The sequence below is a fragment of the Chlorocebus sabaeus genome, chromosome 3, assembly GCF_047675955.1.
Source record: "Chlorocebus sabaeus isolate Y175 chromosome 3, mChlSab1.0.hap1, whole genome shotgun sequence".
Classification (NCBI taxonomy): domain Eukaryota; kingdom Metazoa; phylum Chordata; class Mammalia; order Primates; family Cercopithecidae; genus Chlorocebus; species Chlorocebus sabaeus.
The window spans coordinates 38,228,628-38,245,627 of record NC_132906.1 but is presented as its reverse complement, the minus strand read 5'-3'; the positions used below and the strand labels follow the sequence as shown (position 1 = coordinate 38,245,627).

The following is a 17,000-nucleotide window of genomic DNA, read 5'->3' as shown; positions in this document are numbered from 1 at the left end:
GAAAGATATTTTAGCCAGAGATAAAAAAAGTGGAGAAGTTGAAAGTTGAAGTGTTAAACATGAGCTGAAAAATTTTGTGATTTAAAAATTTTTATCATTTAAGTTCTATATTAAAGGATTTACTGAGCTCTGTTATTTATTTCTAGTTAAAACATAGGGTAATTTTGAATTTTTGCCAAAGTGTGAGAACCATTGCCTGATAAATTAACTTCTAGAAATTAATTATACAGTGTTTATTTATAACGTTGTTAACCAGAGTTAAGACCTTTGTTGACCTTGAAGTCTTTGGGACCTTGAGTCTCTCTTGATGAATGGAAAATTATTTTATTATCCTATTTTAGGTAAGTGTTATCTATGCAATAGGTGTTTATCATTTTCAACTAAGATATGTTAAATTTCTCTTGTATGTGTGTAGAGTAATATTATTGGACAGAAACTTAGCTGTTGGTTACAAGTGTTTTTGTTTTTTTTTTTTTTTTTTAATGGAGCAGTAGTGATGGCTAATGTTTTTCCATCTTCCTTTCACCTCAGTAACCCTCAAATAAATAAGAAATAAATAACTCCACTGAAACTTTATTTCTTCTGTAGTTTATAACTGACTAAAATATTTTGCTTACAAATTGTTTTAATAGAAAAGATATTTAATAATGCTGGAACAAAACATTGAAGTTTAGTTTTGTTACTCTTTCTTTAATGTTGGAAACCCAGTCTGTCTCACTGTTTGATCTCTTGTAGGTAGCTTGTATGCAACTCATCAATGCCCTGGTTACATCTCCTGATGATTTGGACTTTAGGCTTCACATCAGAAATGAATTTATGCGTTGTGGATTGAAAGAGATATTGCCAGTAAGTGCCCTGCAGTCTCCTTATTAATATTTAAATTAAAAGAGTACTTCAGTAGGGGGAAATTTAGATAAATTACCTTGAAGAATAATTTGTCTGTAGGAAAAGGCTTGAGTTTAAAAATCCATTTTTGAAATATAGATGATAAGATTTGAGTGTTATTTAACACTTTAAATGTTTGAATGCTATAAATCAAGTTGAATGGTTGGTTTATTGTTTATATGTTTTTTATTCTTTTGCATAATTAAAAACAATCATTCATCATAATTTTTATTTCTATCTCTAGAATTTAAAATGCATTAAGAATGATGGCCTGAATATCCAACTTAAAGTCTTTGATGAGCATAAAGAGGAAGATTTGATTGAGTTATCCCATCGCCTCGAAGATATTAGAGCTGAACTTGAATATCCTTTTGTTCTAAAGTCTAGTCAAATCATATATAAAATTATTGCTAAATCCGAAATACTCAACCACAAATATTTAGCTCATTTCTGTGTAAACAACATGAAATCAAACCTTCATGCGTCAGAAGAATGTTATTATTTTATTAGTTTGTGTGTTTTTATGAATACACCTATATGTAAGTGCATGCTGCAACTAACAAATGGATGCTGTAGATTAACTTATATGTACGTGTGCACTCTGTTCTGTTTTCTTTTTATATTTGACACTTCTTCTACTCCGGGCTTTTCAGTTTTTTTTTTTTTTTTTTTTTTTTTTTTTGAGACGGAGTCTTGCTCTGTCGCCCGGGCTGGAGTGCAATGGCCGGATCTCAGCTCACTGCAAACTCCGCCTCCCGGGTTTACGCCATTCTCCTGCCTCAGCCTCCTAAGTGACTGGGACTACAAGCGCCCGCCACCACGCCCGGCTAATTTTTTGTATTTTTTAGTAGAGACAGGGTTTCACCGTGTTAGCCAGGTTGGTCTCGATCTCCTGACCTTGTGATCCGCCCGTCTCGGCCTCCCAAAGTGCTGGGATTACAGGCTTGAGCCACCGCGCCCGGCCGCTTTTCAGCTTTAGGAAAAGGGCAGTCTTAGTCACTGGCTGCTCTTTCCCTGCACCTTGGGTGCATACTCATGAGTTGCATGTTAATCTGTGGGTCTGCAGATGTCTGTGCTCCTCATGAGACCCACCAGGTTCCTATCCTCACCTGGGGCTTCTTCATGATAGATTATGCCTGACCACCAGCTCTGTTGGTCAGGCAACCTTTAGAATTCAACACAGTATTCATAGATAGCTTCTCTACTATCTTTGTTCTCAACAGCCTCTGTGCTTAGGCGAGACAGATAGTTTGAGCTGATTGTAGAAGGGAAGTCAGGAAGTGTCAGGTTAAGTTACCATTTCCAGAGTTTTTCCACTACCCTCAATGCTAAATATCTGTATTTTATGTTGAATATATAAGATGCCTGTATTAGAGTTTTAAAACCTTACAGAACAAATTCTGTCATATTATTGTAGTTGTTTGGTGTAGAGTATAAATAAATCCATATATTCCTTAATCAACTCACTGAAGCATATGATGTTTACAACATGGTGTGGAGCACAGTTAAAGAAACTAGAGCAGAGGGATATTTTATTTCTATTCTTCAGCATCTTTTGCTGATTCGAAATGATTATTTTATAAGGTAAGAAGAAGTTATATTCTAATGTTTTCTTTCACTAATAAAAATCTATTAATTGTGAAATTCACATCATATTTGCCTTTGACAAGCAAATGATTTTTATTTTTGTCATAACACTGATTCCTAGAATGTGTTGTTTCCTCTGGGCACATATTTAGGTAGATGATGGTAAAATGATATTACTATTACTTTTTAAGCTCCTGTGGATTCCTGGTTACAACCTTTCATCTGAATAAAAATACAAACAAGCAACAAATTACTAGTTTATCATGTGATAGATAATATTTTCTGGTTATTCCTTAGGCAGTAGAAATGATGTTGATAAGTTTCTTCTTATAAGTTACACGAAGGACACTAAACATTGCCTTTATTCATGTTTAAATAGCTGGCAAGCCTTAATAATACAGTTGTGTTTAATGTTGCCAATATATCAAAAAGCCAGACAAATGGCTTTTAAAGATTGATTATGTCCTAGCCATCTGAATTTAACAAATTATTTATCTTTTTTTTTTTTTTTTTTACCTCATCTGCATTATAATGTGACTAAATATGGATGTTAGCGCCTAACTCATTGGGTTGTTAGGTAGGTGAAATATGGAAAAGTGGGTAAAAGTTCTAGCCAAACCCTTGGCATATGGTGTATGCTTAGTAAATGTTCTCTATATCTACTTTCCATTTCTATTACTCTTTTATGGTGGAAGCTGAGCTCTTTGAATATAAAATCATTTTGTTGCCACCAATTTAGGTTTGCTGAAATTTCATTCTCTTATACTTTGGGTGGTTTTTTCTTTTCTACTTAATTTCAAGTAGAATAATTTTTTAGACAAACTTCATTCAGGCTATGTCCTCTGGGTAATGTCAGAGGGTATGACTCAATGATTTTTTGATGTACCTAACAAGCAAGGAGGAGACCCAAAATGTTAAAACTTTAGGTTTTCCGGATGTGGATAGGACATACATCAAAATTACTCTTTGTAGCCAGAAATCCCATGGATATTCTAAAATATGAGTTTAGTAACTGATTTTTTAAAATTTGCTTCTTTCTGATATTTTATTAAAAATAAACCAGTTTATCACGCCTGTAATCCCAGCACTTTGAGAGGCCGAGACGGGTGAATCACGAGGTCAGGAGATCAAGACCATCCTGGCTAATATGGTGAAACCCCGTCTCTACTGAAAATGCAAAAAATTAGCCGGGCGTGGCGGCAGGTGCCTGTAGTCCCAGCTACTTGGGAGGCTGAGGCAGGAGAATGGTGTGAACCCAGGAGGCGGAGCTTACAGTGAGCCGAGATCGGGCCACTGCACTCCAGCCTGGGCGACTGAGCGAGATTCCGACTCAAAAACAAAACAAAAACAAACACAAAAATAAATAAACCAGTTTAAATATTTACATACTTGATAAATGCTAGATTAAGAATTGCTAATTTAGATTTTAAAATATCATTTGTATCACGCTGTTTATGATACTAACTACTCCAAATTTACTTAAAAATGAAACTGAAACTTCTACTTACTCTAAAGTAAACTCCATACATTTTTTGATCTGTGTATGGTCGGTCCTGTCGTCTTTCGGATATTTGACACTGTTTGAGTACCCAGGAATTTAAGACTGTTTTTTTTTTTTTCAATGGTTTGAACGTGCCTGTAGTCCTGCAGGGGTTTATCATGCTTATGACTTTGATCCCTTCACCTGTGCCCTGAGAGGGCATGTGGTTGTATCTAGCTTCAAAACAGATTGAAAAACACAATTGTTTTAGGTTGTATTCAGGTGATCCTATCATTTGAGTTAACTCAAGAGTCTTGGAGAAAGATTAACTTGTGGCATTACCAAAATGACATTAAGGCATAGAAATTTAGATGTTTGGCCATCTTTTGAGTATGAACTTCTACATTTGATGCTCATCTATGTTAATTCCTCCTTTGGCTCTTTAAACTCCAGGTATCTTGGTTCCAGATATGGTTGCCACAAAGGCAGTGTTCTTCCTGTGACTGCTATACTCTAGACAACTCCATCAATTTTGTCCTCATGTTTCCAAACTCTCCTATTTATTATCGTGATTGTTAATATTTCTTAAAAATATGTTATGTTTTTATCCCAAGATTGTGTCAGAATTGTGATAATTCACATATATTTTTGTCGTACATTTATTTTTTTAAAGTTTTATTTATTTAAATACAGTAAAACTTACTCTTGTTGGTGTACACATCTATGAGTGTTTTTTTTGTTTGTTTGTTTGCTTTTTACCTTCATTTTTTGGTTTCATCTACCTCAGAAGGACCTCTATTTTACTGTTTCAGCAATCTTAGATAGCCTGTAACATTTTTTGTTTAATGAGCTCTTTAAACTACTTTTGATATGAACATACATAATTTTTCTTTTTCTTTTTACAAACAATAGGTTGTTCCATTGCAGAATGTTAAATGTTCTCATTTGAAACAATTGATGGATGGAAAAATTAGAATCTTTTTTCATTTCTACTTTTGGAACAAAAGAAAGTTTGACAGAAATGGAATTCGATTGGAGAATATATGTCAAAGGCAGCCCCTTTTCCCCAGGAAAAAGGGAGGGGGCTGAAATAAAGCAAGATAATTGGGTGGAGAAGATCAAATTCAGTTTTGCATCGAATAATTAAGGCTTACCATGACTAAAATACTATGGTAGTTAAATGAGCATGGGAGATAATTTCTGACATTTGTTAACAATACTACAGAGAAAAATGAAGATTTCAAAAACTCCAACAAAAATAACATTTTATCAGTAATGACAACTTAATGTTCATCCCTTAATTAAGTTATTTGCATATTCCTCAGACATGTTTACTACCTCACCAATATTGCTCATGGAGATTATTTTCTAGATTTACATTTTTGGAATCCAGAAATGTTGTATATTATTCTTTGCTAGTATTGCCTCCCCAAAGAGTTTTTGCATGAAATTTCAGCTACATTATAGATGAACTCATAATTGGACATTATGGAGTTGAGGAAAAACTTACTAAAATTATGATTTCTTAAAAAAATGACATGAAATAGCTTGTGTTGTTAATTTAAAACATTTTCATTTTAAAAACATTAGAATAATATTAAGTGTAAAAAAGAAATACATTATCGAGATTTTTAAATGTGATAGATATAAATGTGTTTAAATGTATATACCACATATAAATGTGGTAATTACGGCAGAAATATTTGGGAATGGGAGATAATGTCTTGAAAGAACTTGAACAAATAGAGGCATAGATAACACTTTTGATTTGTGCCCAGGAACCGTTTCTTAAACATTTTTACTCTATGACAGTTAATGATCATTAGTCATCTTTGCTAGTGTTAAGCTGTAGTAGATTTTCTTCACCATAATACATGGTTTATTAGGTGTAAGGTAAGTAGGTCAAGAGCAGTGGGTCATAGTTTATGGAAAGGAAAGCCTAACTGGCTTGAGGGACCAACACTTAGGTGATGAGGAGGATTTACAGAGGAGAAGTATGCTAAAAGTCATTAAGGAAAGAAGTTCTAGGGGATGATTTGGTATGGAGGACTGTGCTTCATTAGAATAGTACCCAACCTGTTTATCACTTTAGTTTGGTTTTACTTATAAAATCTTTTATCTGTTTCACGTTTATTAAATCTTAAGGGATGTTTTGCTTATTGCCAAAGTAGATGGACTAGACTTAACTGTAATGACAACATAAAATCTACTTGGAGATTTTAGTTAAACTTCAATTTTTAGACAAATATTATTATACTGAATTTTTCATTTCCCTTTGAGTAAGAAATGTGAATTTGATATTGTATATAGCTTACAGTATGAGTTTTAAATTTGATTTCACAAACACTTGGAAAACAGTATACCATATACTGCCATAAAACTTTTTAGCAAAGATTTTTGTTTATTTTGATTATATTATGAAGTGAGTTAATGGTAGCTATTTCAGTGTGGTACAGTGGAAAGTTGATGACCTCTGAGCACTAATTTTAAGCACTTATCACTTCACTTTCAGCTAATTTACTTAATTCAAGGTTTTGACTTTTATTAAGAAAATGAAGGGACACTATATTTCCTAAAAGACTATAAAAATATGATGTTTTGAATTCATTAAAAGCAAAGTGATGACAATTGTATTTACGCTCACTTCCATGTAAAATCTGTTATGTCAACTGTTGAAACTATATTACTAATAAATTGTTGAACTTAAAATCAATCTTAGCAAAAAAGTTTTGTTTTGATGTAAAGTTACACTAATGATTGATTGTACATTTACTCTTTTCTTTGGTTTTAGGCAACAGTACTTCAAATTAATTGATGAGTGTGTATCCCAGATTGTATTGCATAGAGATGGAATGGATCCAGACTTCACATATCGAAAAAGACTAGATTTAGATTTAACCCAGTTTGTAGGTGAGTATTTCTCTATTATTTAAATGGAAATATCTTATTGTCTCTTATTCTGTGAATGAGCTCTAGGGTATTGGTTCTCGGGTTGTGTATCTGGACTCCTGAGGGCCCTAATTGTCAAAACTGTTTTCATAATAGCACAAAAACATTATTTGCCTTTTTTATTGGGTTGGTATTTTGCACTGGTGGTGCAGAACAATGGTGAGTAAAACTCCTGACACTTTGTTATGAATCAAGGCAGTGGCACTAAACTGTGGGAGTAGTCATTGTCATCTTTACTGTCAATAAAACAACAAAAAAAACTGCCATTTTTTACCTAAGAATGCCTTTGATAAGGTCCTAAAAATGTTAACTTTATTAAAGATGGACCCTTGCATTCACATTGTTTTAATATTCTGTGTTAACAAATGGGATTTATACATACAGTACTTCTGCTGCATATGACCAGTGCCTGATGTTACAAATTCTCCATAGGCAAAAGATCTATTAAAAGAGTTCAATAAGAAAATATTTGTGTAATTGAGTTGCAAGCAGAATTGCCTGCCCCGCCGCCAAAGCCTTTTTTTTTTTAAACTTGGAATGACTCATACAGACGACAGCTTCTGTAACTTGAGAGTTGTTTTTTTTGTTGTTGTTGTTTTGTTTTTTAAGATAATCAGAGCATTATTACTTAGTGTTGTAACATTTGAGTTTTTATTTAAGTTTTCGTCAGGCACTTGCTTTCTTAAAAATGAAATAAAATGAGCCTATAACTTCAAAGAAAATGGCCGATAAATATGCTGCCAATGAGAAAATTTGAGTTTTTAAGTGGAAATTTGAATTTTGGAAAATTTGTATTTGCTGCTTTTAGGCTGACAGGTTCTCAATACTAAAATTATTTCCTGATGTCACTGGTGTTATTAACCTGATTATTCATTGTGATATTGTAGAAAGACATGTTAACATTTGGAACATTTGCATGACTCAGCACACCATTCTTTTCCATATGACCAGTGCCTGATGTTACAAATTCTTCATAGGCAAAAGATCTATTACAAGTGCAACATTTATCAAGAGATTTTAGGGTAGCAGAGTACAAGTTAATTGATATGATATGGGATTCCACATATCATATATGTTTAAAAGTGCAACATTTATCAAGAGATTTTAGGGTAACCGGGTAAAATTAATTGATATGATACGTGATTCCACATATCATATGTGTTTAAGAAGTCACCATTTGTCAGATTTTGATGTAACATCAAAGAAGATTATCCACAATGATTTGAAAAAGCTATTAAAATACACCTCTCATTTTCAGCTATGTATCTGTGCAGAGTTGTGTTTCTTTTCATATATTATCTGAGTCCAGGGAGAAGAATGAAATATAATTAGTGAAGAACTAGATAATAATGAAAATGCTTGTTTCTCTCTATAAGAGATAAACAATGAGAAGTTCCTGTGGTGGGGGGAGTGGGAAGAGGACGCAGAAATTAAGGAAATGGTGCTGTAAATATGCAGCACACTAAAATGTGGAATGATTTTGAATAGTATCTGAAAAAATTTATTCCACTGAGTCATTTAGGAATGGCAGCTGAGAGGTTTTTTTCACTGAGCTCTTGAGAAGGAAATAAAATATTTGAACACCATTTGCCTGTATAAGTGATGCATGCTTACATAGTTTTAATAAATTAATTGTATTTACTGATTTTTAAATATTTAGAATAAACTCATAAGTAAATACAAAAGATTTAAATACAGAAGAGAATGTCATTGTATTTCTATGAATAGGTGAGAGAAGAACCAAAGTTGGACAATAGGGGGAAAAAGGTGTTGGAAAGCATAAGGCACAGATAATTTGACATACTATAGCAAGAATTTTAAGTTATTGTTAAGGTAATGGGAATCAAAATTAAATATTTCATGCTCTGGAGTAATCCAATTTAGTAAATATCAAAAATTAGGATTAGATAGAGAACAAACACTGTTTTAATCTTTTATACCAGAAAGTTATCTATAATGTCTTAAATAGATAAATCAAGAAATAATAGTTATGTACATTTTATTTAGAGTTAAGAAACTAACCACCAAAATAATCTGGTATAGAAATGGCCGTAAGAGGTTGCATTTAGGAAGTGTGATTGAGATTTGGATGCAGTAACTTTGTTGACTTATTTTTTATTATAAATTCTTCTGTAATATATTTTTATAAACCTTGTTCATGTATCACTTTCATTCAATAAAAAAGAAGGGATAGCATATATTATGGGAAATCCATATGAATTACTTGTCCTACATTGTGTTCTGTCGTGTATATATATCGTAACTTATTTAAGCAGTTCATTATTGATGGGCATTTAAGTTATCTTCAGGTTTTTTGTTTTTTTTTGCTAACATCAGAAAATATTTTAATGATTATTCTGGCCTAATGGACAAGTCTTAGAAATGGAATTGCTAGGTTAAAAGAAAATCCATATTTACAATTTTAGTACATATTGCCTAGTTTTTCATCAGCAAAGTTCTTAACTTTCACTCTTGGTTTCCTCATATCAACTCCAACACTTGGCATTATCAGTCATTTAATCTTCACATTCATATTGCTAATTTTCATATTTATAGGGAATAATAAACATTATTCATCTGCTTTAGTGATTTTTTTTTAGTATCAATTTTTCTCACTTTCTGTTTGTTACTGTTGCCTTTTTTTTTTTTTTTCTTTAGCTTGGTTAGACATCATCTTTTTTCTTTAAAATATGTTCCAATTGGTGATAGAAATACTTGAGTGTTATTACAATTGAACATTCTCCTTTTGCCTGCTAGAAGTTTAAAACTGTTACTGAGTTTGGCTTTTCCTGTTTTCTGTTTTCTGGTATCATGCTTAGAAAAAGCCTTTTTCATTCCAACATTATAATTTTTTTTCCATTTTATTTATTACTGGTAGTATCAGTATTATTTTCTATGATATTTTTTCTTTCTAAACTTTTGAAGTCATAATGAGTTTAAGAACTATCACATTAAAAATTTCCTGTCATTGCAATTTTAGACATTTGCGTAGATCAAGCAAAACTAGAAGAGTTTGAAGAGAAAGCATCAGAACTTTATAAGAAAGTAAGTAGTTTTGACTAACTTTGTAGTACTCTCTGGGGAACCACTGCAGGCATGCTTCTGCCTCAGGGAATTTGCTTGTTATTCCTTCTTCTTTATCTGCTTCAGGTGTGTGCACAGATGCCATCCACCAAGGAGGACTTTATAGACCATTGTATCTAAAAAATCTTAATTTCCCACTCTCAACCTTGACCTTCCCTATTCTTCTTTCCTTATTTGTTTTCTTTCAATATATTTATCATCATCTGACATGCTACATAGTTTAGTATTTACATGTGAATGACTTATCTATTTCACCCTAAGAGTAAACTTTGAGGCATTTTGTTGCTTTATTTACTATCCTTGCACCAAGAACTTTTCCCGGCCCTTTGTAAGAACTAAAAAGATACTTTTTGAATGAGTAGATGATTGAGCAAAATGTATGTAATCAAAATTTTAAGATTGTGGTAATTCTCAAGAAATCATATTATTTAGGCCCTTAAGAATGAAATCATATATAAAAATTTTAAGAGAAAAGTTAACTTGCTTTTAGTTTTGATTAAAGTTGCTTCATTGTATTAGTCGAACTTTATAAAATTGCCATGTTCATGGGTCATAGCTATTGGATATTATCAGTTTTGTTTCAACCCAGTAGTATTTCTAACTGTCCAGCCAATTCCTTACTTTTCTTTAACCCATTTATGCCTGAGATTGCAATTTTTTTGAGTTTTGAAAAATCAGACATTGGCAATGACCTTGAGCAGTAGGATATAAATAACTCCCACATGCTCAGCGTTCCCGTAATGGAACAGTAGGCATAAATTTAAGGTACTGTTTTGTCCTTTTATCTCTGGCTTAACAAGTACCTATTCGACTTTTAATTTGTTGTTTCAATTCTTTGCATTTTAAATAGTCAATCTGATTTGAATTATTCAGATGGTTTTTCACATTGAAGGAGTGATAATAATTATTACTACTATTGCCCCCATGATGAACCCACAGCAAACATTTACTAAGTGAATATTTACTGTGTGTTAGGCATCATGCCAAGGAGTATACGTTTTTGATGTGGCAGATACTAAATGTATCTTGAGGCAGTCACACATTTCTATAAACTTTGAAGATAAAACATAAATTATAGGCACTATATCGGAAGTTAAGACTAACTTAAGAAAAACATTATAAATGTCCTCAGGGGCCTTAAGGTTCTGACTTCACCAAACGCTAAATGAGAGGTTGTTATTTCCCAGGCCTTCGGCTGCAGGTTAGGATTGCAGTTGTGAATATGATATTGTCGTTGCTCTGAAGTGACTTAGTTTAGTGGGGGAAACAAATTAATGGATCGTTTAAATTTAGTCTCATAGTGTTACAGTGGATAGATGTTCATGTTGTGGGGTGACCTTTCACCCAGCCAACATTGCATTCTGAGCTCGATAAGCACTTTAACTCTTTATAGGAAAGTAGTAGTAGACTTTCAAGTGCTTGATTTGGATACATCCCAGATAGTATAAATTTGATTTTATTACCATTTTTAGGTATATAGTATATATGAATGGAGTTAAACATGAATGGAGTTAAAGTTTCTCAACAAATTTTTTTTAAAAATTGTAGGCTTTAAATATGAATAGAAGAAAGACCTTGTTCAAGGTTAGTTGTCTCCTTTTAGTCAGAAATTATATGTCTTAGGTGTATTCAGAAAATACTATTTGCTCCATAAAATATTTCTATTGCCATATCATTTTGTATATATCAGCAAAAACTTTGTTCTGATAGCTTTATAAGGACACATGTAAATACTTTGCTTTAGGCAGGAAGCTATCATGGTTGCTAGATACATTCTTTATTTTGGTGCATAAATTTGAAAAATGAAGACCAGAAATGTCAGAAAGTATATAGAGAATATTGAATTACCAACCTTCTTGTACAGATGCACTAATACATTCACCCTAGGGAATGAAATTAAGCAGAACCTCAACCTTAACTGTGTTTTTCAACATTTTTTGCGTGTAATTTTGTAAGTGTAATATTGCTCTAGTAACCCTTTTTGGAGAAGAAGGCTATCATATCAGTTTTTATAAGGTGTGCTTTTAATGGAGATTCATTTTGTCCTCAAGGTTACAGTGATTTGACTGTAGATATTACAAAAATTCTAAAGCAAAGTTTATATTTCAGCTATCTTTTTATAGGGGAAGATGTGTAAATTTATTTTTTCATAAGTAATACTATCACTTTCAGTATAAGTGAGTTAATTTAATAAGTGTTCTTAGAGTTTACCAATTATGACTGTGGTTGTTTTTATAATTTTTATCTTAAGTCCCGAAATAATTCTTTTTAATTATGAATTTTAGTCTAGGGTTTATGAGATAGGATAGTGCACATATTGATATTGTAGTAAGGCTTTTTCATTCTTACTCTTATAAGAAGAACATAATTTTTTTTCTTGCTGTGTAGCAGTGAACTTTGTCTTAGTTGTCAAAAAGAGAAAATGACCTCTCAAAGATTTCTGATGCTGGGAGAGTGACTATGTTGACACAGTCATTCAACATATAAAGGAAGATTTGATAGGGTTGGCTCATCACTTCGTTCAATATTCGTTCAACAAATATTTATTTGACTTTAATTATAAATGTATGACACTGGAAAGGTGATGAATAAAGTAGAAAAGTTTCTCACATTTATGAGCTTTCAGGTTGGTGTTATTGAGGTGTATGTATGTTGGCGATTTTTTGTTACAGTGTGCAGTTGGTGTGGTAGACAAACCCTATGTAGTATGTAAGCCCAGAGGAAAGGTCCCTTACCTAGTCATGGGTGGCCAGGGAAGCCTTCTCCAAGGAAGTGATGTCTAATCTGAGCCTTGAGGAATCACTATGAAGAACAATGCGAGATAGTCAAGAAAGGATGTGTATCTAAATTTCTTTTGAATGTCCTCTACATATCTCAAGCTGAGCATATCCAAAACCAAATTTATCTTTCTTCTCCCTAAAAATATCTTTTTCTCCTGCAATTTATAACCTTATTTATTTTCCCCAAATAACAACACTTTTTTTTTCCAGCCTGTAAAACAACAAAACCCTGTAGTCATCTTAGATATACTCCTCTCTCTCATTTCCTTCATTCTGTCAGATACTAACATTTTTGGATTCTGTAGTCTTTTTTCATTTCTTTGTCATTACCGTCTCCTCCACCTCAATTCAGAAGGCCTTCAGTTCTCTCTTGGATAACTGCAATAGCCTCCAAACCAATTTCCATGCCTCTAGTATGTCTTTTTCAGCCCATCTTTCACACTGCTGCTGGTTGAGTTTTTGAAAGTAAAATTTTGATTGTGTTATTTACTTATTATACACACCCTAATAACTCTCCAGGATTTTTAAGAAAAAAGGATTAACTCTTTGGCTTACTGCAAAATTCCTTTCAGCAATTTTATTTCTGTGTACATCCCTGGCTTTATCCCCTTCAGTTTGTTCTCATATCTCTTTTTGTGCCCCTTACAAAGTATTGCTTGTCATTCATCCACACGTTGAAATGCTAGTGAGTTTTTCAGACTTTGAGGTCAAGCATCATTCCTTCAGGAATCATTCCCCAGCTTTCAGTCTCTCTCTCTCTCTGCCTCTCTCTTTATTGCTGGTATTTTTAATGGATTTAGGGTTGTTAGTTTGCTTTTACTTCTCCACCAGCCACTGTGCTTACTAAAAAGTACACTGATCATATTCTGTTTAACTGTGTCTCCAGAACCTACCACTCTGAGGGGGCATATCTCGGGTGTGTTGTTAAATATTTATCGTGTAATGGGAAATAGGTAGATTAGGGCCAGATCCTAGAGGGTTCTTAGATAGTAATGATTGTAATGAAGTCACTGATAGTTTAAGAACAAATGAGTCATGTTATTTGAGCTGCCTTTTATAAAGAATAGCAACATTCAAAAAACAAATCTTATAGGGGGAAACATGTTTGGTTTTGAAAATATGTTTTTTTGTTTGTCTTGATAAGTTTTCATTAAGTGGTTGGAAATATATTCATGGACTGATTTGTAGCCTGGAATTCAGATGAGAAGCTGAGATATTGATAGGGATTTGTAAGCCATCAGTGTACGCATGGTGATTTAAACATGGGTGTGGGAGATGAGACAAGTAGAAGGGGGATGAGGAAAGAGTCCTATAGAGTGCCAACATTAGTGGGTTGGATTTTGTAGAAACCCATGACAGGAATTGGTAGGAGCACTCAAGGAGTAGCAGGAGAACCAGAAGTGTGTGTTGTAATGGAACATACAGAAAAGAGGTTGAATATGAAGGCCTATTGGTAGGTATTTATGCTATAGAACTGGCCTGTCTAATATGGGATGGTGGAAATGTTTTATAATCTATATTGTTCTACATGGTAGTCATCAGCCATATGTACCTATAGTGTACTTTTTAAAATGGCTGGTGTGACAGAGGAACTGAATTTTTAAACTTTATTTTTGATAATTTATGTTTACATTTAAATAATCATTTGTGGTCAGTGGCTATGATATTGAAATAGCATGGCCCTAGAGAGACCACCTAAGATGAGACTGAGAGAAGTCCAGGGAATTTGGACTTCTGGAATTGGAATTTGGTAAGTCAGGGTTTTTAGAATGAATTATAGCTAAGTTGTGACAGATAATGACATGAATGGAGTTCAACAGGTCAGAAAAGTGAGTATGGTTTAAGAATACTCTTTGAAAAAGTTGACTTTTAAGCTAAAGAGAGATTATGGTAAGAGGGGTTTAAGGAGTAAAATGAGGGATGAAACTACAGAGGGGTTAACTATGCAAGGACAGTGTGAAGGCAATTGATTTAGCAAGTCCTTAGGGGGAAGCACTGGGTGACGGGAGAAGATGGGCGGACCTCTGAGACTCATGCATGGCTTGTTTAGTAGATTAGTAATTTGATTAGATTTAGGCTTAGAATCTTTTAAATTATTTAACGGTAAGAGTGGTTTGTAGGAGCTGTAGTAGTAGTGAGGAATGGTAATGTTGCTGTGGCTTAGGTCAACTGAAGGACACTTGAACAGTTTTTACCTATTAGTTTTTGTTATCTTAATAAAGGAACACAGGGTTGAGACTGAGAGGATCAGTAGGCTGAAATTTACCTTCCTTCCCTGTAAAATGGGAATTAAAGCGATATTTCTTATTTCACAGAGTTTTTGTAATGAAATCTAAGAATGCCTCTTTTTGTGCTTTAAAAACTATAAAGTATGGGGGGAGATAATACATGTGTAGGGTTAGGGGGTATGTGGAATCTCTATTTTCTGTTCAGTTTTGCCGTGAACCTAAAAACTGCTCCAAAAATTCGTCTGTTAAGTAAAACTGTAAAGCATTATCTACATGTTAATTGCAGGGAGGTGGCATAGTTTCATTTGAACTCAGACTCTGAAGGCAGGAAATCTGGCTTTTTAATCTCACATCTTTTACTAGCTATGAAGGACTAGCAACTGCCTCTGTGTCATTAAGGACAAAATAAGATTCCCTTTATAAACTAAGTAAAAATAAAAACCCTTTGTAAACGGCGGAGTTCTACATTGTTGTTATTTTCCTAATTGAGGTTTGAGTATATTTAAAATGTAGAGGCCACATTTGTGAGATAGTTGCATTTTTTTGAATGATTTTTTTTCCATTTTTTTTTAAAAGTAAGTCAAATACTCGTGTTTGATTGTGAGACAAAAAGGAGATTTTTAGTTATAATAATGACAAAGTTGAATCTATTTGAATGCAAGATGAGAACTGGTGATGAGTGGATATATAAATTCTTATAGAAAACTCACCGGATTCACCAAATTTTATTGTTCACTTTTTTTTTCCAGAAGGTATTTCACTAGGGACTTTGAAAAATTAATTTATCATTACTTTCCCAAAGATATTTGGAGATATTATGTTGTTATAGGAAAAAAAGTTAGAAACTGAATAGAATGGAGTTGTTTAGTAATAAAAAATATGAAAATGGAATCCCCTAAATCATGTTGATATACTTCAGATAAGTTTCAAGGATAAGTTTTTGCAAGTGGGGGGTGCAAGGAATTCGTACAATGCTTTGCTCTCTATTATTTTACACAAAGTCACAATAATATTTAGAGACTTTGAAGAAAATGCCAAGGTTACAGATAACTGTGGCCAGTTTGCTCTGCAGAGAGGTCACAGCTTTTGTCTGCGGCTTTTTTCTGCCCCCTTGTGAATGAATGATTTTGGTTGGGACCTGGAGGGGCCTAGAGAAAGACTCTCAGTGACTTTTCAAAACTCTACCACTCCTTTCATAAAACCAATTCAGGAATTTGTGTTCTACTGGCAGATCATTCGAGTCATATTTCTGTAAGAAGAATAGTGCTTTTCATTTTCATCTTCCTGTTTTTGTTATTATTTTTAATTTGTTTCAGTTTGAAAAAGAGTTTACCGACCACCAAGAAACTCAGGCTGAATTGCAGAAAAAAGAGGCAAAGATTAATGAGCTTCAAGCAGAGCTACAAGCTTTTAAATCTCAGGTAAAATTCCACTCCGAGTGAATTTGGGTATTAAAAACACAGTGAGGGAGCAAAGGTTATCTTCATAGCATCAAAATGTTTAAACTTTAATTTTGCTTGTATATTTTTATAGCATTATTTATATGTACTTGTGTTTTGCTTTTTTTGGTCTTTTTTTTCTATATGTATATATATCTAAGCTTTTACTAATTATTCTGCTTTCTTATGTTTGTTTGGGTTTTGTTCCTAATGTCACATATTTCCTAAGTAATTAAGCATAAAGAGTAAGAAAATCTTTTACTCTCAGATTTGCACTGATCTTTATCCCACTACAAGAAATTATTGCTCAAGCTATTTATTTTTCAAAACCTTCAGCCTAGGGGTCCCTTGCAGTAAAAGATAACCTCTAGCTGAATGAGAACATTTTCTGATAATTTTTCAATTTCCAAAGTAAACAGATTTAAAACATGACAAAAAAGAGAGTAAATCTGGATTATGAAGTAGATAGCTCCCATGCACCCTCACACATAAAACATTTAGGTAGCAAGAAATACATCATCTGCATGCTCTATGTTGATGTAAGTAAGGAGGTAGAATATTCATAGCT

At 33.2% G+C, this 17,000-nt stretch overlaps 1 protein-coding gene across 2 annotated transcripts in view; it reads left to right on the top strand.

The window, feature by feature from the left end:
* Positions 1-17,000, top strand: part of DIAPH3 (diaphanous related formin 3) — a 506,525-nt gene that overhangs the window by 171,523 nt on the left and 318,002 nt on the right. For both annotated transcript variants that reach the window (XM_073014378.1, XM_073014377.1), the window contains 6 exons: positions 736-846; positions 1,130-1,248; positions 2,353-2,469; positions 6,744-6,862; positions 9,882-9,946; positions 16,310-16,414. In XM_073014378.1, the coding sequence (XP_072870479.1) occupies positions 736-846; positions 1,130-1,248; positions 2,353-2,469; positions 6,744-6,862; positions 9,882-9,946; positions 16,310-16,414 (636 nt within the window). The remainder of the gene's footprint in view (positions 1-735; positions 847-1,129; positions 1,249-2,352; positions 2,470-6,743; positions 6,863-9,881; positions 9,947-16,309; positions 16,415-17,000) is intronic.